At 48.8% G+C, this 23,805-nt stretch overlaps 1 protein-coding gene across 4 annotated transcripts; it reads left to right on the plus strand.

Annotated features, from left to right (window-relative positions):
* The first annotated feature begins 945 nt into the window (after nucleotides 1-945).
* Nucleotides 946-23,661, plus strand: GLB1L2 (galactosidase beta 1 like 2). Of its 4 annotated transcripts, none has more exons than XM_058857144.1 (20): nucleotides 951-1,097; nucleotides 4,096-4,155; nucleotides 5,289-5,486; nucleotides 5,615-5,683; nucleotides 5,970-6,065; nucleotides 7,113-7,221; nucleotides 7,491-7,583; nucleotides 10,079-10,160; nucleotides 13,036-13,100; nucleotides 14,935-15,019; nucleotides 15,485-15,622; nucleotides 16,183-16,263; nucleotides 16,455-16,561; nucleotides 16,926-17,072; nucleotides 17,499-17,570; nucleotides 18,334-18,415; nucleotides 19,601-19,688; nucleotides 21,429-21,543; nucleotides 22,416-22,532; nucleotides 22,922-23,661. In XM_058857144.1, exons 1-20 carry the CDS (start codon nucleotides 1,015-1,017, stop codon nucleotides 23,006-23,008), a joined length of 1,974 nt encoding a protein of 657 aa, XP_058713127.1. In that variant the 5' UTR covers nucleotides 951-1,014; the 3' UTR covers nucleotides 23,009-23,661. The 4 variants fall into 4 exon arrangements, with proteins under 4 accessions (XP_058713129.1, XP_058713130.1, XP_058713127.1 ...); XM_058857145.1 differs by having other exon boundaries at nucleotides 18,337-18,415; XM_058857146.1 differs by lacking the exon at nucleotides 4,096-4,155 and having other exon boundaries at nucleotides 946-1,097.
* The last annotated feature ends 144 nt before the right edge of the window (nucleotides 23,662-23,805 follow it).

Consider the following 23,805-nt stretch of genomic DNA (forward strand, 5'->3'; position numbering starts at 1 on the left):
CTGTGTCCGGGGTCTCTATGGCAGCTCCCTGCCCAGGGTCTCAGTGCAGCTGCTGTTCTGGGGATCTCTATTGTGGGGCTCTCTGGGGGATCCCTGCCTGGGGACTCTGTTGGGGGTCTGTGTCTGAGCTCCCTGTGCATTCTGTCTGTCCACACTCTGTGTCTGTGCATGCTGGCTGGCTGGCTGTCCATGCTGTCAGTCTGTCCATGCTGGCTGTCTGTCCCTGCTGTCTGTCCATGCTGTCTGTCTGTCTGTCTGTCCCTGCTGTCAGTCTGTCCCTGCTGTCTGTCAGTCTGTCCCTGCTGGCTGGCTGTCTGCCCATGCTGTCTGTCCCTGCTGTCAGTCTGTCCATGCTGTCTGTCTGTCTGTCTGTCCATGCTGTTTGTCCATGCTGTCCGTCCGTCTGTCCATGCTGTCTGTCTGTCTGTCTGTCTGTCCGTCCGTCTGTCTGTCAGTCTGTTCATGCTGTCTGTCTGTCTGTCCATGCTGTTTGTCCCTGCTGTCTGTCCGTCTGTCCATGCTGTCTGTCAGTCTGTCAGTCTGTCTGTCTGTCTGTCAGTCTGTCCCTGCTGTCAGTCCGTCCATGCTGTTTGTCTGTCTGTCTGTCCCTGCTGTCTGTCCGTCTGTCCATGCTGTCTGTCATGCTGTCTGTCATGCTGTCTGTCTGTCTGTCTGTCTGTCAGTCTGTTTGTCTGTCTGTCAGTCTGTCCCTGCTGTCTGTCTATCCATGCTGTCTGTCATGCTGTCTGTCAGTCTGTCTGTCTTTCTGTCCGTCCGTCTGTCCGTCTCTCCGGACCCCCCGGGCCGTTCCCTCTCGGTCTCGCGGCTCCTTCTCGCGCCCCCCCCCGGCAGCCAATGGGAGGCGGGGGGCGGGCCCGGGGGCGGGGCGCGGCCAATGGCGCGCGGGCGGGGCGGGCCCGGGGGCGGGGCGGGCGCGCGCTGGGGCCGCGCCCGGCGGGTCGGGGGTTCGGGGCCCGGGGCCGGCGGGGGGCGCGGGGCCCGGCTCCCTCGGCCATGTGGCCGTGCGGGGGGCGGCGGCAGCGCCGCCTCGGGGGCGTCGCGCTGCTCCTCGTCGTGCTGTGGCTGCTGCTGCGCAGGTGAGAGCCGGCGCGGGGCGGGGGGCGCGGGGGTCGCGCCCCGGGGGCGGCGGGCGGGGTTCCCGCGGCGGCGGGGCCGGGCGGGGGTGGGCGCTGGGCGGGTGTCGCTGCCCCGCCGGGCGCAGGCCCCGCCGCCGGGAGCGGGGCTGGCTGCGGGAGAACTGCGCATGGATGGAGTCGGCGGCGCCGGTGGAGGGGACAAGGGTTATTAACGTAATTAACGTAATTAACGCCCGCGCCTCCTGCGCGCTGCCGGCGGATTAACGGGAGGCAGGCTCGGTGGAAGCCAGGCTTTTCCCAGCAGAGATCTCCGCTCCCATCATTCCTGCAGCGGAACGGGAGCGTGGGAAGGAGCGCGCCGAGTAAGGCGGCCGCCGGGCCGGAATTACCCAAAGCTTTAAATAAACGCTGCACCTGATATCCGCAGCTCTTGTCCATCACCGGGGGCACCGGCGGAGGAAAGCCCCGCTGCCAGCGCCATAAACCGGGTTCCGTGTGAGGCTCTCCTGCCGACCTTGGCTCGGGGAGGCTTTACATCACCACAGCGCTGATGGATGATGCTCCTCGCCAATCAATCAGCTCTAACCCAGCTCCGGGGCTCCCTGGCGTTGGTTCCCTCTCTCCAGCCCGCTCTGTGTCCCCAGGCACTGTGGTACCCATGGCCACCTCTCCAGTGTAACCCTCTTTTCTTCCTTCTGCTGGTCCTGTTTCACTCTCCAGACCAGCAGCTGTTCCTCTGTAGCCCACCAGCAGTAGCAACAAGTTGTTTACGGTTCTAGATTGAATCCCACGTGGTTTGGATCACATTCATTTCGGGGGTGATGCTCTTTCCCAGAGGAACATATCCCATGTTTGTGGCTTTCAGGTGACAGAAACTCTTCAGTCCCTGAAGAGTTCCATGCTGGAGAATACAAGAAAATACACATGTTTATGGATGGAGATGTAACATAATTATTTATTGCCAGCTGGATGTTTTATAACAGGTTCTTAAAATCATAGTCGGAAGTAAACCTGATCCTCAGAGCTATGGAAAAGCTTCAATAAATCTTTGCATAATTAGAAGCAAAATTCTTGCACAGCTGGCCTTGGGTTTGTGCCACCTGGGTTCTTAGGGAGGATTATTGCAAACTGATACCTGATGGAGGCACGGAATCTGTCTCTTGTGAGAGTGTATCCACAAAGCCCTGTATGCAGAATAAACCCCAGTATGCAGAATAAACTGCTCTACAAAAACACTGTCACCTCAGCCATGGGCTGTGAGCACGGGGGCTGTGCAGGGCAGCGAGCTGGGAGCCAGGGCAGCTCTGAGCTTTCACTTTCCCCTGGCCAGAGGAAGGCCAGAATAAACAGCAAAGCCCTTGGAGGTCTCAGTGGAGCTTAGGGATTAGCAGCAAAGTCCCTTGTCCTCTGAAGCACGTCCTTTAGCATCAGCAGAGAACTGAATGGCTTTTCCCCGTTTCTTCTGGCTGATTTCTTTCCCACCAGTTTTTCTCCCAACTGGAGTGGATACAGGGTGGTTGAACACCAAAGGTAAATCTCTCTTGCAGAGAGGACTTCAGCCAGATTTGTGTTTCACAGGCATGAACAGCGTGGCACTTTGGTTCAGAAGTTAATTGGGACTTTTCTCTTCCATGTGTTGTGTTTTGCACTTCAAATTCCATCTTACAAGGGCTTATTCCATCTTATTGGACTAACTCATCCAATCCAACTTCAGAGTGTCTGCTCTGGGGTTAGTTTGTAATAGAATGGTTGGTTTTGTTTTGTTTTGTTTTGTTTTTGCAAAAGAGACTTCCCTGAAGCAGAAACAAAGTCACAGAATTGTGGAATCCTAGAATTTGGGTTGGAAAGGGTATTGAAGATGTCCCTGCCATGGCCAGGGACACTTTCCACTATCCCAGGCTGCTCCAAGCCCCATCCAGCCTGACCTGGAACACTCCCACAGATGGCTACTGATGTTGACAAAGGCCAGGAACCTTTTACAAAGTGGAAAAAAAAAAAAGAAAGATCATTTGCAGCCTGTTCTGTCATTATAGCCTGTTCTGTCATTACAGAAGTGAGAAAGAAAATCTACTGGGAGCTATAAATTGCTCTCAGGAGGAAGTACAGAGCCCAGGTACACTTTAAACTCTGGCAATCCAGCTCAGGGTAACAGGATGAAGCTCTGCTGAGTCACAGAAATGTCTCTTCCCGAGGTTACTAGAGCAGATCTTAAGGAGAAATGTGGGTTTCAGGATATCCAGCATGTGTTTAAAATATTGGGAGCCTGGGAGCTTCCTACCAGCCCTTCTTGGGGAGAAAAAGCACTGGGGAGTTTGAAAGTAGGAAACTTGTTGGGAATGTGCCAGGTTAGTTATGCCTGGGATTAAGGAGATGAGCTTAAGTGATTAGTTTATTTTTATCTGGGTGTGTGTGCTTCCTGAGCACAGCCTTCATTCTGGCACCAGTCAGCAGCACTTTTGTGTGCAGGGGTAATTTAGGGCTCTACCTAGCTCAGAAACAACTTTTTTCCAACCTAATCTTTAAAATTTGGAGTTTTGCATCTCCAGATCCCTTTGAGCTTTCCACCTCTGGCTCTCCACCTAAAATAGAAGCAGATGTAGCTGCTGATTTGGTTTGCCAAAGTTACAGTCTCTAATTTAGCAGCAGGTGGCCATGGGATATCCTGTTTGGGGTTCAGAAGCCTTTCCTCTGCTGCTGAATTTTGTAACAATTCCTTGGGAGCGATGCTGCCATTTCCCAGCCTCATTCATCATTCTCTGGCCATGTTTCTCGTGCAGATGAGCATTTTCAGTCCTGTTCTTACTCAGGCACACTTTGAATGTGGCAGGTTGGTGTTTTGTACTCATTTCTCCTACCTGAGCTGCTCTATCACCATGAGCTGTTGTTATCACCCCATATCTGACCCAGCACAGTCTCCCTGCTCAGTTTTTGGGAATGGCTGGACAATCAGTGTGGGTCTGTGCAGGCAGTGAATATCTAACCTGCCTTCCTTTTCCAGGTATTACCCCTGCCTGCTGCCGGTTGTTTCAGAGCCCTGTGAGAATGCTGTGCTACTCAGGTACCCTCTGAGCTCATCAGCCAGCCCGTGCAGTACCCTGCAAGCCTTAGCTTTAGCTCCTTTTAGTCCCCCTGTGCTGTCAGAGGACGGGCAGGATGCTGGTTGGCAGTCCCTGTAAGCCACTGAGCATCCTCACCCTCTGCTGACAACTGCTTTACACATAGCCTAGGCAGCAGCTGGAGGCTTAGGTGTTCCTCTCCTCTCACTGTGATGTTTCTCCCAGATGTGTGGGTCATTCCTGCTTTCTGGAGCTGGGAATTCATTCCTCACATCTGCCTCTGATAAGGAACAAGCTGCCATTGTCTGTGGGCTGATGGAGGCAGTGACACTGCTCTGTGTCTTGCTGCTAAAATGGGGTTTTGGTTTGGCCAGAGTGAGCTGGGAGCTTGCAAGGCCATGAGTAGTGCAGGAGCTGAGCCAGGAGGAGCTGTGACAGCAGGAGTGCTCACCCTGGTAAGTGCTGAGGAGCTGCTGGCCCCCTGGCTCTGGTTCTTTTGGCAAATGATGTTTTCAGGATTAATATAAGCAGTGATGTGGGCAGAGGTAAGTTTGTGGTGACAGCTGATTTAGTCTGTCCTGGGTGATGAATATAATCCAGGGGGTTCATTAAATGGAGGAGAAGGTTCTCTGTCCACAGGGAACAGGTGAGGGGGTTTTATTTTTCCCATGCTTTGAGTTGGAAGATACCAGATCCCCAAGACATTCGGGATGGCAAAGATGAGATGCAGCTGCTGTTGGAACATGGATCTGGAAATCAGCCATGTGCCCTCCTATGCAAGTCAGGGAGATGTTGAATTCCATAAGTTGGGAAGTGTTTGTGAGTATTGTGAGTGAAAACTTGCCCATCCCTGATTTCAGCAAGTGAGTTTCATGCTCTGTGCCTGAGCAGTGTCAGTTGTAGAGCGAGGCACAGTGTGGGGAAGCAGCCAATAAAATAGATTTAAATCTCCATTTGGGAAGATCTGCCAACTGGCTTAGAGCCTTCTGAACAATCTGTGTGCTCTGTGTGACCAAGAGTGTGGCTCTCTTGAGAGGCAGGAAGGTCCAAGCTGGTCCTGCTGGGTGAGGTGGAGTGAGGAGGACACATTCCTTCCCCAGGACTGGCTGCTTACGTGTCTCTTTTTCTCTTCCAGGTTTAACTGGAGCGAGCTGACCCCTCTGGGGCTGTGGGGGAGGACCCTGGGCTTGCAGACAGAGAACTCCCAGTTCCTGCTGGAAGGGATGCCCTTCCGCATCTTCGGGGGTTCCATGCACTACTTCCGAGTGCCCCGCGAGTACTGGGAGGATCGGATGCTGAAGATGAGAGCGTGCGGCCTCAACACCCTCACCACGTACGTGTCCTGGCTTCCACGCTTCCTCCTGTGGGAAAAGGCACAGGAAAGAATGGTGGGGCCTCAGGTTTTCTTTGAGCATCCCAGCCCTCATCCTTCAGCTCCCCTGCCCTCGCTCTGCCTTTCAGGTACGTGCCGTGGAATCTGCACGAAAAGGAGAGAGGGAAGTTTGACTTCAGTAAAAACCTGGATCTAAGGTAGGTGGCACAGACAGCTCTGTTATAAATACTCCTCTTGGGAGGGGAGGGGGTGTGTGGTGTTTGGGTGAAGTTGTTATTTCCAGATGTGCCTTGATCAGGCAATGGGGACTTGTTCCTTCTCAGTTTAATCTTAATCTCTCCTTTAATCAGTTTAGCACCAATGCAGTATAGCTGCTTCATCAAGCAGTTCCCTTCTGCTTTGGTGCCTGAATTCAGTGGTGATTGGAGCAGCAGGAGTGGGGGTTCTGCAGGCAGACAGTAATTCCTCTGTCTGGATCCCCAGGGCCTTCCTTTCCCTGGCAGCTAAAAATGGACTGTGGGTGATTCTGCGCCCTGGACCTTACATCTGCTCAGAGTGGGACCTCGGGGGTCTGCCCAGGTGAGTGTGGGAATTGCTCAGTTCAGGGCAGCATTAGGGACAGACAAATCCCAAATTCCTGATCACACAGCCAAGGCTCCTTCAGAGGAATTGCTTTGGAATTGCTTGATGGGGATATTTATTTTCTGTGTCCCCAAAGCAGGTGAATGCTCATTATCTTATGGAGCTCTTCTGATTTTTTTTTTTTTTTTGAGTGTTCAAAATAGCACAAACCTCGGTGGAGATATTTGGGGATTATTTTTATTTAACTTTTCACCTGCCTTTGGCATCAAAGTTCAGGTGTCAGGGACTAACTCCTGAGAGCAGAGCTCCTCATGACCAGAGCCACATTTGATTATGAGAAGTGCATCTGTTATCAGTTGTCACATCACCCACGTGGTTTTTTTATCAGATAGATAAAAGATTTTTAATAAAGAGCAGCAGTACTATTCTCATTTTCCAGCTAAAGAGGAGATGATTTTTTTTTTAAGTCCACAAAGCCACATTTAGCAAAGAGTTGAAGTCTTACAGATCTTTGGAAGGATATTAATTAAGGCCTCATTTTGCAGAGAAAAGGAAGATACAGGCTCATTCCCCTTAAATCGTTACAGCATTATATTGTTCTGCTCTTCAACAAATTGCCATTTTTTCTGTTAACTCCAGACAGAACCCAGCCTTGTAAATCAGTTGTAGAAATGATGGGAACAATTAGAGAAATCTTTGTTTTGAGAAAGGATTGGGATTTTTTTGAAGGAGCACTTGGTTGTAGAGTGCCCTTGGGAATGCAGGGAATTCACTTTAGAGTGATAAGATTAATCCTTGAAATATTATTGCTAGAGGCGACAAAATGAGTTTAGGCCTGAAATGCAGAAGAAAGAGAAGAGAAAGGGATTGGGAATTGGAGCCTGGATTTATTTCCAAGTGAGTGACAGACACCACTCACAGCTCGGGGTGTCACAGCCGCTCTGTGGGCTCTGCCAGCTGACACCAGTGATCCCTGCCCAGCTGTGACTGGTGCCAGTGGGTGAAATATCTCTGTAACACATTCCCTGTCCTGCTTTTCCCCAGCTGGCTGCTGCAGGACCCCGAGATGCAGCTGAGGACGACGTACAAGGGCTTCACAGAAGCTGTGGACGCCTATTTCGACCGGCTGATGCGCGTTGTTGTCCCTCTCCAGGCAAGCAGGATCCCTGTCCCTCTGCAAGGGTGGGAATGGCTGCACAGGGCAGTGTGGGCTGTGTGTGACAGCAGCAGGGTGAGGCAATAACAAATGCACCAGTTTTGCTCCAGCAATCAGCACAGGCTGCAGTTTTCTCTGTCAGCCTGGGAGGGTGGAGCTGAGTCCATCTGATACTGATGCATCTTTCCTGCCAGCTAGTGTGATTTTGGTCCCTGTGGTTAGAAGTCATGGTGAGCATCTCTTTTCTCCCTTTTTGTCCTCCACAGTACAAGAAAGGAGGTCCCATCATTGCAGTGCAGGTGGAGAATGAATACGGTTCCTATGCCAAAGACCCAAACTACATGACCTATGTCAAAATGGTAATGGTGGCACTTTCCCTTGTTTCTGTGTCAATCTCTCCCATAAATCACCTTCCTTACAGTGTTCTCTTTTTCTTTGTAACTTCTGAGCATGATTTAAGAGACCCTTGAAAGTGTTAGTGCCTTATCCAGCTGCATTTTCCTTGGATTTTCCTTTCCTCCAGGACTGGAGGAGTTGGCACATGACCCTCTCAGTGTTGATAAATCTGTGTTCTTTGTCTTCCAGAGAGGAGGGTGATAGGGAGCTGGGGAGTGTCTGTATTGCACAGCTGGCCTTGAAGAAGTTCTCACCTGGGGGTTTTGTTTTGCCTCTCCTAGATGATATTTGATAAAGTTTTCCCTTTGTTGACCTTCCTGGGAGAAAAGTTGATGGGAACAAGTCACCAGCATGCTCCTGAGCTTTTGTAATCTGGGGCTCAGCATCAGTCAGGTTAATTTGCCTAATGCCTCCCTTACTGCTGTCAAAAAGAGATTAAACTGTGCCCTGGCTGCTGTGAGTCAGTGATGAGGAGCTGGCCCGTGCCCAGGGAGGCTGGATTATCCTGGTGGATCTCACAGCAGCCTGACCTGTTTGTTTGCCCCCAGCACCAGTGCAGGGCAGGCAGATAATGAGATCTGCAGTGTCTCTCACAGGCTTTGTTGTTGTTTAATTTCTTTTCACTGAATGCTTAAAGTTATTGCTGCACATCAGGGGGGTCACACATCCAGTCTTGCTCTTCTGCCACAGGATTATGGGATCCTTCTGAAACCTTTTGGGTACCCCTGAGCACCCTGAGCACCCTGAGGCTCGGGTTGTCTCATTGCTCTTCAAACAAGTAAATTCATGGCAGGAGTGCTAATCCCCTTAGGGCTGTGCCAGCTCCTGCACCCACTCCATCTCGTGCCGTGATTTAACTCTGCCCACAAGGTTAAATATGAAATGTGTACACAAACAAATTAGAGATAATGCCAAGCAAGTGGTTTTCAGAACCCGAAACCAAGGGACACAGAGACTCTGGGGGTCTGAGCAGCCTGCAGGCTTGGCCTTGCTTTTCATGGCTCAGTGAGGAAAGAGCTTGTGCTGTTTCAGACTTGTCAGGACAGATTTCCCTGCCAGGCCTGTGGATGTATTTTTGCAGTGCTGTTTCATCATATTCTGGGATGGTGTGCAATTTGCATCTGAGGCAGTATAAGATAGTGGTTAGAGATGAAAATGTGGGAAAGCAGGATTCGCAGGGCTTCGTTTTTGGTTGGAGTGAGATCTGATGTGAGGTGGGGCTCCGAGCCTTTGTTCTGGTTTGTGGCAAGGTGATTAATTCACATCTCACATCTGTGACCAAGTTGCATCTTCCTGGAATTAATAACCTCATTAAAAAACACCCACAACTCACACCAAACCTCAAATCCCTGTGCTTGCCTCGCTTTTTGGTGCAATGCCTTTGCCTTCCTAAAAGTGAAAGATGTATTGACATGACCCTTCCCACACAGAACTGAGATTCTATTCCTGCTTCTGCTGTGCTCTGAGAGGCATTTAATGTGTGGCAGCTCTGCTGTTCCTCCATTTTCCACTTAGACTCAAAAGGAGGGGAAGAAACTTAGCACTAATGCAGCGCTCAGAGAGTTACCTTGGTAAAATTGGTTGGAAATTCCAGTTCCCTCAGCAGCTGAGTCTGAATCCAGCCTCTGTTCAGGTATAAATTTGGTGGTGATGGGTTGACAAAGTCAGCAGGTTGGGTTTGTCTGTGGGCTCTGTGTTGTCTAATGCAGACACTGCCGTGCCCAGGTCTGCTCTTGGTGCAGGCAGGGACAGTAAACAAAGGGCTTTATCACATTTCACAATTAGTAATTTAGACTGGAGACTGAAGCCTTGTTCTCAGAGCTCCTGGGAGCTGGAGGAGTGACTTCCAATGCAGGTACAGTGAAATGAGTGGTTAATTAACAACTAAGGTTTCCTGATCTCTCCAAGCATCAGCCACAATGGGAGGAACCTTGTGTGTGCAGGGGCATTTTAAAACCTTAAAGTGCTGTTTCCTCTGGTGCTGGAGTGTTGAGGAACCACTAAATTCATTGATTATTGAAAAACATTTGTACCTGAGCTGTCCTGTGATGCCATTCCTTGGAAAACCAGCTCTTCCCTCTTCTCAGCTTCCACTGTGAGGCAGTCAGGAAGCCTGAGCTGCTTTTCCTTTCCTCCTTCCACCTGAATCCCTCTTTTGATGAAAGCAGTGAAGCTATTTATTAAATTGATCTCATGAGCTGAAATCCTGATGTTGGATGCCTCAGTGAGAAACCAGTCCAGCTTTCTAAACCAAAATAAGATATTCAGATGTCTTTAAGCTGGAAAAGGCAGGCAGGGAAGCTTCAGGAGGAATGGGAGATGTCACAGGGGTAATATTTCATTACCAGGCACGGCCAGTGGCAGGCTGTCCCCACAGAAGGCGATGCTGTAGTGCTTTAATATCCAGGGAAATGCTAAACTCTGCTAACACAGTGGCTTTTGCTCTTTTTTAATCTAGGCCCTGTTAAACAGAGGGATTGTGGAGCTGCTGATGACCTCAGACAACAAGAATGGGCTGTCCTTTGGCTTAGTGGAAGGAGGTGAGTGCCTGTAGAGGTGAGGGAAGGCTGTGATCTGTGGGGAGCGTGGCTTTGGGAGGAAAACAGGACTTTAATTCACCCTCTGCACCCACTGAGCGTGTGCTGGTTGTGGTAGGAGGGACCCCTTGGCTGGATGGTGCAGCCAGGACAATCCCAGACCCTTCCCAGAAAGGTTTAGGGTGGTTTATTTTCCACATGAAGTGTAACACCATGTGAAGGGTTGGGCACCTGTACTTCCCACTGAGGCAAGAGATGGCAGCACCCAGCATTTCTTAATGTTTCACCAGACTTGGAGGCTGAAAGTGCTGCTTATTGCTTCATTTCAGGATATGTTAAACAAGTTCCTCAGCAATTACTAACAGTAATTATTCGTTCCTAAGGTAGATGCTTTGCAATTAATAAGAGAAGGAAAAAAAGGTCCATTAAAACCTTGATTTTGAATTTTGCATTTAAGCAGTAAATTTAGCAATAGTTTGTGAGGCAGCATTATCTTCTCAGCAAGCTTATTTTGGGGTGTAAAACCTTAGGTAGGTAAAGGAGGGTGTCAGAAGTGTTGAATGCGGAAGGATGCCCATTTCCCTTTTATAAAGTATAATTCTAATAAGTTTTTAAAATGCTGCTTAGCACCCTCCTCCTTTTTCCTGTGAAGAAATGGAGGTGCAGCTGCTTGAATTTCACTAAATCTGACTGTTTGGGGCACTGATTCTCAGAATTTCAGGTAATTTCAGCTGGGATTTGCTCTGTCCTTGGCCTGTGCTCTCTCCTGTGTTCCTGCCAATTGTAACTGCTCCCCCAAATTAAGTGTTTGCAGGGTACAGCCTCGAGTGCTCCTGGTAGCACTCAGTCATAAATAATGTAAAATTACCAATCTCAGGCATGGAGATGATTAAAGGGAAAGATCTTCCCCTCCTTTTTTTTTTCCCCTCATTTTTTTTTTTCCCTTCCTTTTTTTTTCCCTTCCTTTTTTTTTTCCTTCCTTTTTTTTTTCCCTCCTTTTTTTTTCCCCCTCCTTTTTTTTCCCCCTCCTTTTTTTTTCCCTCCTTTTTTTTTCCCCTCCTTTTTTCCCCTCCTTTTTTCCCCTCCTTTTTTCCCCTCCTTTTTTCCCCTCCTTTTTTCCCCTCCTTTTTTCCCCTCCTTTTTTCCCCTCCTTTTTTCCCCTCCTTTTTTCCCCTCCTTTTTTCCCCTCCTTTTTTCCCCTCCTTTTTTCCCCTCCTTTTTTCCCCTCCTTTTGCTTTTCCATGTCAGTATGAGAGGGATAAATCCATTAACTGAAGTCACAGGCCTTCAGCAGCAGGCTGATCTTGTCGTTTGGATTTTTTTGGGTGTGCAGCAGTTTTCAGCTGTGACCACACAGAGTCACTCTCTGCCTGCCAGAGCTGTCAGCAGAAGGACTGGAGTGGAAATCCCTGCCTTGCCCTCATCTCCTGAGGGAATGTTTGCAGCCTCAGAGCTCCTTCTCCTCCCGAGTGTTCTGCTGGGAGCTCTTTGATCCCAGTTTGCCTCTTGGATGTCACAACAATTTGTTTATCAGAGGTGTCAGTGATCAGATGTGTGGGATAACCAGGCTCCAAGAGGAAGAGCAGCAGGGTGGTGAGGAAGGGGCTGAAGGAGAGGCAGGAATCACTCCCCATCCCTGCAAGTGTCCAAGACCAGGCTGGACAGGGTTTGGATCAATCTGGGGTAGTGGAAGGTGTCCCTGCCCTTCCAGGAGGTGGGATGAGATGAGCCTGAAGGTGCCTTCCATCCCAAACCGATCTGATTGCAAGAATCCCAGGCTGATGTGAGGTGATAAAGGGAGCTCATGGGTGACAAAGGCTCTGCTGTCCCTCCAGGCCGTGGCTGAAGGACCATGGTGGGATTCCTTGTGTGTGGTGGGGAGGAACATCCTGTGAGAAGGATGAACAAGGCTCTGGGGACTGGTTCTCTTTCCCATGGTGTGCTGGTAATCTGCATGGAAAGCAGAGCTGGGCATGTTCTCCTTCAGAATTGCCAGCTAACGTATTCCATCAGTGCTAAATCCACCTTTTATTTTGTTCTCCTTTCATGTTCTCTGTGCTGAATTCTTCAGCTCAGCGCACTACATAGGTCAGCCTATCAAAATCAAGGTATAAATAGTGAGAAGTGAGCTTTTTCTTCTGTAAATATTCTGTTTGAAGTGCTCTGCCTGACACAACTGGGGCTGGGTTTGATACCAGCTCTGTTGTTAGAACAGTTTTGAATGCTGAATCACATCATCACTGCTGCGTTTGTCTGGTGGAAATATCAGCGTGACCAAGGGCTGGGAGATTCCAGAATGGTTGAAATGCCTGCCAGGGGCTGGAACACTGATCCCACATTAGTGTCTCCTGTCCTGCAGGCAGGTGTTCCCACTGCAGAGGCTGAGGATGGGCAGGAGCACACAGAACTCTTCCAGTTGCAGTTCTCTGTGGTTCTCCTGTCCCGTGGTTGCTCTCGCTCACCCCCACAGACATGACAAGCTGTAGGATATTGCCTGGGAAGGGATTCCTGCAGCTCAAGCCTGGGAGAACAGTGTGCCATCCAGACAGGACTTTGTAATGAGTTTGCCTTTATGTGGTGCCTTTTAAGTGAGGATCTCCAAGTGCTTTACAGGCTCTAATTAGAGCTGGTGACACCCCAGGAGCTGCTCTGATGCTCTCTCTAATATCTCTGCATGTTGGAGCTGAAAGATGGCCTGGGAGGATTCCAGTGTGTGCTGGGGTTCACTTGGATTCTGCATACCACGTGAAGGCTTTGATGGGGAATTTCTAAGGAGGTTATTTTGGGGGTTCAGAAGGTTCCCTCCTGCTGGGCTGAGGCCTAAGGCCCTAGACATTTTGGATGAGTCTAAATTAATGCATTTTTCCTTTCCCACTAGCATTGGCCACTGTTAACTTTCAGAAACTGGAGCCTGGGCTGCTGAAATACCTGGACACAGTACAGGTAAGATGCAGAAACACTTTGTTCATCCATATTTTCCAGCACTAGAAGTGAAGCACTGACACATCCTGTTTGGGATTTGTGTGTTGATTTGGGGCTTCCTTCTCATTAGGTCGAATCCTTCTGGAATCAGGGAAGGAGGATTTAAGTATCTTGTTATCCAGCACCCTCTACAAAGGCTTTTCATCCAGCTGTGCCCTGTGTTTAGCTGTTAGGGGTTAGGGTTTCTGTGGGTGTGGATACCCAGAGCATCCCAGTGCACAATGGTCAGACCTCTCTCTTGAAGTTCATCATTTTTCCCAAACTCTCTCACCCTGGTGCTGTGGGTGCTCTTTGCAAACTGCTGGTGTGCTGCAGGTGTGATGGGTGCTCATCTCCAGGGCCTCCTTCAGATTGATGAAGTTTTAGTGTGTCACTTGAGCAATTTTAACCCTTGAGTGCTGTCAGAGGAGGGAATTCATTAATGAATGCCTGATGAACTCTTGGTGTGAGCAGTATCCTGGTTGTGATGAGTGGTGGAGGGAATGGCAACTTTTGGGGTTAGTGACAGGTTTTCTGTCTCTTTACACCCTCTGTCCTCCATTCCTGTGCTCTGCTTGCTTCAGATGAACGATGGGAGCACTTGGGATCTGCCCCCAGCCCTGATCAATTCTCTGCTCACCTCTTCCCTTCTTTTTGCCTGGCTGTGGAGGGAAGCCCTGCTGGCATGCTGGATCTTCAATCCTACAGCTTTCATTTGTTTTCTTTTCCTCTGCTGGCAAAAGAAGCTCTGCTGGAAGTGCTTTCACCTTCTTTATGTCTTCCAAAACTGCCCAAACCCTGCAAATGGGCAGAAGGTGGCACCTGCCCCACCAGATGAATACAAAGTGTCCCCAAAGGAGCAGCTCCTCCTTTGCCACACTAATTTACCAGATAGGAAGTGTTTGTAGGGGTTATGAAGCTGTTTTATCTTTTCCTTGTTATGGGTTTTTGTTCCAGAAGGTGACAAAATCACTTCTTTGCTTCACTGGGGATGGATTGATGAAATACATATTTCCAAGAGCTGGAAGGTTTAGGTGATTACAGGCAGTTGTTTTCTCCTAATGAAACACGAGTTTCTTTAATGCCACTTAGCTCAGCCAATTCCTGAGGCATCAGACAAAACCCCTACCACACACAGAGGGCAGAACAGCCTGGAAATAAAGCCCAGGGGCTGGAGGGGCAGCCAGGCTGAGCACACATCGCCCTGCCCATGCCATGGGGACAGGAGGGATCCTGCAGGAGCTCAGGGAGCTGGCAGGCGCTGACAAACGGGAAGCAATTGCTCTGTGTGCAGAGCCTTTAATGAAGATCTAATTCCTGCAAATTCTTCCCTGCCAGCACCATATGCAGCATTAAAAAGGCATTAAAGCAGCTCAGGTCTGCTGCTGTACCTTGGCAAGCACGGGCTGCCCTGCACCTGCAAGCTCTCAGCTGGCAGTGGCAGATAAGCAGACATTTATAAATGTGTGTTTGTAGCAGCAACTAAACACTGACAGTTGGTTTGTCCCTCTGTTGAAGCTCTCCCAAACAGCAGCATCCAGAACTCTTTGATGGCACCTGATTGTGTGCCCTGTGCTTTGTGACTAGCAGAGCCACAAAGCTTTGCTTGCCTCTTCTGGGCATTGCTGCTTCTTGTTCCTCACATGCCCAGAGCTCCTTAGGTGCCTTTTTGTCTGTGCCAGTTGAGAAGAAAACACTCCTGTAAAACCACATCACCACATTGCATTTGAACAATGCTGCTCTAGAAAAAAAAAAGAAAAGGGTGACTGCAGGATTGTCCTGAAGCCATTTTAACTCTGTTTTTTCTCTTTGACAGAAAGACCAGCCCAAGATGGTGATGGAGTACTGGACTGGGTGGTTTGATAACTGGGGAGGCCCTCACTATGTCTTTGATGCAGATGGTGAGCACCAAACGCTGTTCTTGTAGAACATTCTGTGGTGAATTCCAGCCCCTTGTGAGTGCAGCACCTTCTCCCTTGGTTTAAAAGCTTATTTGGTTGGCTACTATTAAAAAAAACAACCCCCCAGGGCATTTACAGAGCAGTGAAAACAGAGCTATACAAGACTGTTTTAACGACTCTCTTATCCTCCTGCAATTGTCTTTGTAATTGGGTCATTAGCGTGTTGGGTTTAGGAGTCTGATTGGAGTCCTTGCAACTCTTCTTCTTAAAAGCAAAACTCCTGCTGAAGGCCACGAGATTTGCCCTTTTTCCCCGGGAGGAGAGGATTATTTGGGTGTATTAATGCATCAGTAGATGTTCTGCCCCTTACTGAAATCACTGTGACTGCACAGGAACGTGTCTGATTTGAACTCCTGGCCCTGATTTGTGCTCTGTGGCCTCCCTGGCACTGCCCTTTTTTTGCAGAAATGGTGAATACTGTAGCAAGCATCCTCAAAACAGGAGCATCCATCAACCTCTACATGTTCCATGGAGGCACCAACTTTGGCTTCATGAGTGGGGCTTTGGAGGCTGACGAGTACAAGTCAGATGTCACCAGTTATGGTGAGTTTGTTTTCACTGCCTTGCCTCTGCTGCCCTGGCCAGTAACCAAAGTGATCAGCACAGCCACTGTGTCCTGCTGGGACACACAATTCCTGTCTAAAAAGGGGCTTACATGAGTGTTTTCCATTCCAGGAAGCAGGGGATTCCCTTATTCTGAATTGTAAATAGAGGTGTCACAAATGATGAATTGATACCTCTTTTTTTTTTTTTCTAGGGAGAGATGGTGATCCAAGACACCATTTTCTAATTTTACCAAGTCAAATTTTACCATAAATCTCTTTTCATCCCAACTGCCTGTGGTTAAAATGGTTAATTGTTGACTTTATCCTGTGTGAAATTCTGGATATGTGCAAATTAGATCTCTGAAAGTGTGAATGGCTCTTCTCTAAATTAAGGAATTTTGTGGCTGTTTAGTGATGTTCACTCAGATTAAAGTGTACAGATTTCCACACTATAGACAATGCCATGAAAATTGTGCCTGGGGCTTTCATTTCTTGCGTGAAGCCATCCCAGAGCTGCTTTATGTTTTTAAAACACATGCTGCTTTTCTGCTTTTCCAGATTATGATGCTGTGCTGACAGAGGCTGGGGACTACACATCCAAATTCTTCAAGCTGAGACAGCTCTTCAGCATGGTCATTGGTAATTTCAAACCCAGGAACCACAGCACTGCCCCACCCACACTGAAATTAGGGAATTATTTCAACTTGCCCTTCTGCTGGAGCCCCAGGGTTGGGTTGGGAATTAAGGATGGGAGGACCCAAGGAGGTCTGGAGTGATCTTGAATTTGCTTTGTCTGAAATCATTGTTCCATCTTTCTTTCTGCACCCCAGGCCAGCCCCTTCCTCTGCCTCCCATGATTGAAAGCAAGGCCTCCTATGGTGCCATCCTGTTGCACCAGTACATCTCCCTCTGGGATGTGTTGCCAGCACTTTTACAGGTAGTGACACCTCTTTTAATGCATCCCAGACCTAAAAACCATCAACTTTTAGATCAATTTGTGCTCTGCCTTGTTATCCCACAAGGATGAGGTTGGGGGATTTTTTTTTGCGAAAGATTCGTAAAAGCAGCAAATCTTTTATCTCACTTTTTTTTACTTCTGTTCTCTTGGAATTGCAGTTTTGCAAAAGTCCTTGGCTCCTTTTTCTGGTGCTTTGGGGGAGCTTTCAGAAGGTCAGGAGGGAGTTTGGGTTGGAGCAGAGCTTGGGAGGCTCTCAGCTGTGGCAGAGTGGAACACCTGCCAGAAATGAGCCTGTTCATGGTTCTGGTCAACTCCTGATGGCAAATTTGCTTCTCCCCTGCAGCCCATTAAATCAGAGTTCCCTGTGAACATGGAGAATCTGCATCTGAACGACAGCATTGGGCAGCCCTATGGATATGTGCTCTACGAGACTGTCATTTTCGGGGGGGGCCACCTGCACACCAGGGACCACGTGCGGGACCGGGCACAGGTAGGGAGGGACACAGGGCTCCTTGGGGCCCCCCCTCAGCCTGGGGGAAATGATCTGGGCTGGAAAGAGGGGCAGAAAATGGGGGAAAACACGACATTTTAAATTCTGTGTGTTCTGTGTCTTTAAATTTTGTGTTCTGTGATTCGCTCCTTCCACTTCGCAGCTAAGCCCCAAACCCTTCTAATTTCTAATGAAATTTCCAGTTCCAATCTGCTAAAACTTAGAACATCTTGAAACATCAGAATGTTGAACGTTCTGAGAATATTCTGATGGTTTTATTCCTACCTGCTCTGACAGTGGCACACCTGTGGACACCTGAGTTGTAGTTTGAAGCAGAGACAGTTTCCTCCCCAGATGCAGCTCTGCAGTGCTGTGACTGTGATGTGATTGATGAGATGCTCTGCTCTCCTGTGCTCTGTTCTGCAGGTGTTTGTTAACACCATGTACGTGGGGGAGCTGGACTACAACACAGTGGAGCTCTCCATTCCTGAGGGACAGGTAACAAGATCACCAAAAGGAGAGGTCTCAGAAAGGCACCTCCTCCTAACCCAGACTGGCTTGGTACCCTGATCAGACACAAACAGTGGCATTTCACTGCCAAGTTACCATTTGTGGTTGGAAAGTGAGGCCTGAATGCTTTTCATGGAGAAAATTAAAGTTATTGTAGCCCTTGCTGCACAGAATTTGCCAGACTTTTTACCACAGCCCCAACTTCGAGTACCTGAACCTTGTTATTGCAGATTAAATCTGTGCAGGCTTCATCTTCCATTGCCCAAAGCAGGTTTTAAGGGGCTTTGGAGGCTTTTGGGTCTCAGATTTAATGAGGGGGAATGTCTCTCTTCAGCTCTGAGAGCAGTTTCACCCTGGCAGAAGCTGGCAGTCAGAACACTGAATTGATTGAGCACATTGCAGCAGAGCTGTGGTGGCTGTGGGAGCAGGAGAGGGGGTGGATGCACTGCTTGTTCTTAAGGCTTGTGGGAAAGTTTATGTCACGAGCCTGTCCTGTATCAAACTCCATTTCTGACCCTGTGGGTGATACCAAAATGGGAATTAAAAATTCAAGAGGTAAAAAAAATCCAACCCAGAAATCTTCTGTGCAAAGGCTGCGAGTTCCTCACTGTTTGCAGTAGAGAACTTTAAAGTAAGTTTATAAATTGCAGCTGCCAAAATTATATATAATAATTTAATAATATTAAATATAATTGCTGCTGCTACTTAAACACCTTTGGTGAGGCTGATGTTTCTCCTGGTTTGTTTTTAGCAGGGTTTCAGGCAGCTGAGGCTCCTGGTGGAGAACCGAGGGCGTGTCAATTATGGGCTGGCACTGAACGAGCAGAGGAAAGGTGAGTTTGGTTCTGTGCTCCCAAACTCCCCCAGAGACTTCTCGGAGTGGAAATGCTGCAGAGGTGTCCCTGTGCTTTGCTCAGAAGCAGCTGAGGGCCCAGCACAGCTCTCGTGGTGCTGGTCAGGACTGGGAGTTGGTGGGAAATGGGGTGAGGGAGGGAATGTGTTAAAAAACATCCTCACCCCTGGCTGGAGTGATCAGAGGAAAAGCAGCAGATGCTCAATGCCCTGCACCAAGGTTTATTTTATAAGGGTACAGCTAAACCCAGGGCTATCAATGAATCTTGCTCTGCTCTAGGTTTCCTAGGTGATGCTCAGCTCCCTTTCTCTTGCTCTGTGAGCATATTACTTCACAGGGAGGGAAGGAAAATACCTTTTTTAATCTGTGTTTTCCCTTGAGGGGTTGATATTGGAGGATCACACCATTTAAAAGCTCACACAGTGTCAGGAGGAGGGAACTGCATCCCCTTGAGCGGAATTGACTGAAATGCTCAAGCCTATCACACACAGTGGTGGAGCTGGAAGGGCTTGATTCTATTTTCGTGGGGAACTGTGTGCAAAAGCTCTATAAAATAGATTAATGGAGTTAGGCATGTAACTGTATCGATTTTATTTAGTGCAGAAAAGTTGCATAAACCTCAGTGCTGCCCAGGCAGCCTCAGTCCTGTGATCAGGAGGCTGCATTAGCAGCACCCAGGCTTTGCCTGCTTCAGGGAGAGCAACTTTAACAAAAGGCTGCTAAAGGTGAATGACTTATTCAGGTGCCTTAAAATCCTGGGGTGAGAAGCCCTGGACCAGCCTTGGGCATTGGTGCTGGCTCAGTTATGTTTTGCTGTGCCTCTTAGAGAAGTGGTTGCGTGCTTTAAAAAACAAATCTGTGCATGGTCAGCTCACTAAAGCCCAGCAATCCCAACAAGCCCAGCTGCTGCTGTGCCAGCACATCCCAGGGTGTTCTGCTGGGAGGGGATTGAGGCCCTGGTGAGTCCAGGGAAAGGAGAGAATGGAGAGGCCAAAGTTTAGTGATGCTCCCCACTTGATCTGGATGAGCAATGGGACCATATGGACTCTAATTCCATTGCAGAACGTGGCTGCTTTCCATCTCCTGCTGTTCCTCAGATCCAAATAGCAAAATCCATCAGCTTTCGCTGTTCCTCAACTCATCATTACCCCCATTGCTCTTGCAGGCTTAATTGGTGACGTCTTCTTGAATAAAACTCCCTTGAGGAACTTTAAGATTTACAGTTTGGAGATGAAACCTGCCTTCATGAAAAGGTTTGTGGGATTTTAACTTCCTTTTGTTTTTCCCTTCCTCATTTGAAACCAGCTGTTTTCCAGCAGTGCAGTGTCTAATAGGGAGCAGCTAAATGAGGCAACAGTGGGGAGGTGGATTTTTGCACTGATAAATTCCTTGCTGATGGATCCTTGCTGATTTAGGGAGAATTCTAACCCCACTGTGCAGTTTAAACATTTCCTTGCAGGGTTAGATAAGGTTAGGTAAAAGCCAGGCTTACCCAAAGGAAAGGATCTCCTCACACCCACATGTTGGAAATTTTGGGTCTTTCTGGAAATTACCAATCTGGTTGATATATTTAGTAATTCAGACTGGCAAGGGATGGATTAATTCTGGAAAGCTACTGATAGTGCATTAACAATCCAGATGGCTCCCTCTCTCTTATGTTGTTTTGCTTTAATTCAAGGAAGGAAATTGAGCAGGGGGATGTTGAAGAGCCTCTGTCAGCACATAGAGAAAACCTCAGCAAATGTTTCAGGCAGCAGATGCCCTATGGACTCTGGCCACAGTCCAGAGACATTTTCAGTGATGTTTTTAATACCAGAAAACAACTTATGTGCATCCCCAAGATACCACAGCTGCCCCATTTTGTGTAGGAGGGAGAGAGAGGTCACGTTAAACCGAAACAGCTTTTAAAAGGCAAAAAGTTCACATTCTGAAATACCTCAGGACAGTTTTACCAGGTGCTGAGGGGCTGCCTGAAGGATTCTTATTGATGGGGTAACTCACAGGCTGTTGGACTGCAGGGTGTTAGAGGAACATTTCCAGTGAGGAGCATTAAAGCAAGTGAGCTGCCATGGCCGAACAAAAGCAAGATTAGTCACCACTACCCTCAGCTCCTGGCTGCTGACCAGCAGCACTGAAACACAATCAGCTCACAGTCCCCTCGGGGGAGGAGGGAGAGGAGTGTTGTGAAAGGAACTGTCACAGGCTTTCAGTTGAATAATTCAGTAGCAGCCAGGCTGCACTGGATCAATAACTTCCCCCAGTCCAAGAGATGCAGTTTGTAAGGGTTGCAGGGAACATGTTCTGACAGAAGCTCAAGGCTTCTGTGGGATTCTGCTCTCCTGATTTCCTCTTCTGCTTGTGCCCTGCTCCCAAATTGTTGCCACAGGTAAGAAATAATGTCAGATTTCCCCTAATTACTGCACACTTGCAAGGATGTGTTTGTGCTCCTGGACAGGAGTGTCTGCTTTGAATCCTGTCAGTTCTGCAGTCTCCTTTAGCGAGCCACAGACATTGAAAGCACCCTGGCACATCTGAGGGATCCTCAGCAACCAACATGAAACAGAATTTTTATCCCAGAATGGTTTGGGTGGAAGGGACCTTAAAGATCCTCTCATCCCACCCCTGCCATGGGCAGGGACACCTCCCACTGTCCCAGGGTGCTCCAACCCGCCCTTGGACACTCCCAGGGATCCAGGGGCAGCCACAGCTTCTCTGGTCCAGGGCCTCACCACCCTCCCAGGGAAGGATTTTTTCCTAATAGTCAATCCAAACCTGTTCTCTTCCAGTCTGAATCCTTTCCCCTTTGTCCTGTCACCACACACTCTCGTAGCAAGCATTTCCCATTGCATCCCATCTGTGAAGCACCAGAAGCAGTGACAGCCCCAGGGATCCTCCTCCTGTACCCCAGCTGGGCCTGCCAGGGCTGGGGACCGTGGGGACAGAGGCAGTGGCCCCAGTGCCCTGTGTGAGTGTGAGTTGTCCCTCTCTTGCAGCTTGCAGCACGTGGCTGGCTGGAGCACGGTCCCGGATTATTTCGTGGGGCCGGCGTTTTTCCGCGGGAGGCTGTGGATAGAGCAGCAGCCCCAGGACACCTTCTTGAAGCTGCAGGCAAGTCCTGGCTGTTCTTGGTCAAGTTTTTTAAGAAGCTGGGTAGAGAGACCTGATCTCTGTGCCTGTAGCCTCCCCCTCTCTCTCAGTGAATTATTCTGGCAGTGTCCTCCAGGTAATTCTGTTCAGTCTAGAGAGGCCCTGTGAGAAAACATGTGCAGCACTGACCCTGCAGAGCTGCCAGTGACCACTTCAGTCTGTTTTTATTGGCATACAAATGCTATTTTCTGGTTCCAGAGGAGTAATGGGCACAGAAAATAAAGGAGAGCCTTGTTTTATCCCTGTCTCCTCAGTGTGACGTGGGAAGAGTCACTTCTTTGTGGCCATGGCATGGGAGTTAACATTCCTGTCATCCTTCTGTGGGAGACTGCATAGAACTTCAGATGAGATTTTAAATGTTATTAAACTTCCTGCTCTGATTTCCTTCCCTTGGAGCCAACCTTGTGCCCAGCCTTACTGTCCTGCTCACTTTCCCATTTATTGGGAAAATTATATATGTTGTAAATCAGGCCAGCCAGCAGCAATTCAGTTTTTCTGGCACTGGGAAGGAGGTGAAGGCAGATATTCCATGCTTGGGAAGGAATAAAGCCCTTTCTGTTCAAAGGGAAGAAATTTCCTGTAAAAGCACAAATCACAAATTGCACTTTTTTGAAAGCTTTATCCTTTTAATGAGTACATTAAGGATAACTCCTGTTCAGCAGGGCTTGTTTAAACGTTCCTGGCTGCAGGGATTTGTGCAGGGAAGGCAAGCAGAAAACCTGCAGAAAGTGCCTGGAAAGAATGCAAGTGTGAAAGCAGATTTGGTTTCCTGTGGGGACGCTAACGAAGCAGCAGAGCTGCATCAATAATTCCATGTTCTGCCTTGATTCCAGGGCTGGGAGAAAGGAGTGGTGTTTGTCAATGGGCAGAACCTGGGAAGATACTGGAAGATTGGACCTCAGGAAACCCTTTACCTTCCTGGGCCCTGGCTAAGGAGAGGGGGCAACGAGGTGAGAGGCTCTGCTGGGATTGCTCTTTGCCTCTCGGGGTGTTAAAGATCCTTGTCCCAAAGGACAGGACATCAGTTATCCTTCAGCTGAAAGCAAGAGGGGCAGGACAGTGCTAGCTCCTAAGATCTCTGAAAATTAAGGAAGGTGCTGCTCTAGAGCTGGCTCTGGCTCTGACAGCCATTGAGGGGTGACAGGGATGGCAGCTGAACTTCACAGCTCTGCCTCAAGCTGGGAATCAAGACAAACCTGATGTGGTGCTGCTTCATTCCTGCACCACCAAGGCAGAGCCTCAGTCACTGTTCAGACCCACACTGACTGATCTCTTTAAATGGTGCTTCCTTCCCCTCCTCCAGGCTTTGTAAGAAGGGATTTTGTGTCTCCCTGTGCAGATTGTCATCTTTGAGGAGCGCACGGCGGGGCGGATCATCCAGTCCGTGGACATCCCTTACTTAGGACGGACGCAGTACGTGGATTGAGAGCTGCTTCCCCGTGTTTGGCTCACCCTGAGTATTCCTGGTTGCATGTCTGGGGATGTGATGGCTCAGCACTTGGGCATGCTAATCTCCACTAGAGCCAGGGGAAGGATTTGCCCTCTGGCAGTGAGTTCAGAGGAGAGGACAGCCAGAGGAAGCAGGGCCGTTGTTCCATGGATGGATGGATGGATGGATGGATGGATGGATGCAGCAGCTCATCTCCCTGGACTGCTGAGGCCCCCCAGCCCAGATGGCTGCGCATGTTCTGGACCATCTGCTGGATGTGGGGGAGTAAAAAGGTGCTGGAGGCAGGTGAGAGAAAGAATTGAAGCCATCTGAACCGAAAGCTGAGCTCAGCTTTCCAGAGACTTTCAAAATGTGCTATTGCTGGCCTCCTCGTTTTTATAATTAGGTAGGGAGAAAATAGTTGGTGAACATGTGAGTAATCAGGTGTGGAAACCATTTTGGTGTGCTTTGAGGCAGATTTTAGCAAGTCTCTCTGCAAAAAAGCCATTATGTGTTCCCTTGTTGGAAGGCAAGGCAAGGTGGTTGTCAAATGACTTTTAATTTCAACTTTTTTTTTTTCCACTAAGTTTTACTATGGAGTTCGCCTCTCTCTCAAAAAGAAAAAGAAATAAATTAAAAAGTGAGATGTGTTTTGTCTTGTATCAAATGTATCATTATGTTTCAGGCCAGGCAGGAATTTCCAAGGAGGAGAAAAGAAGGAGTTCTGCAGTCCCCTCTCCACCAGTGCTCACACTGTGAAGCACCTAAAGATGAAATTCCCCCTTGGAAAGTGA

The sequence above is a fragment of the Poecile atricapillus genome, chromosome 25 (genome assembly GCF_030490865.1).
Source record: "Poecile atricapillus isolate bPoeAtr1 chromosome 25, bPoeAtr1.hap1, whole genome shotgun sequence".
NCBI lineage: Eukaryota > Metazoa > Chordata > Aves > Passeriformes > Paridae > Poecile > Poecile atricapillus.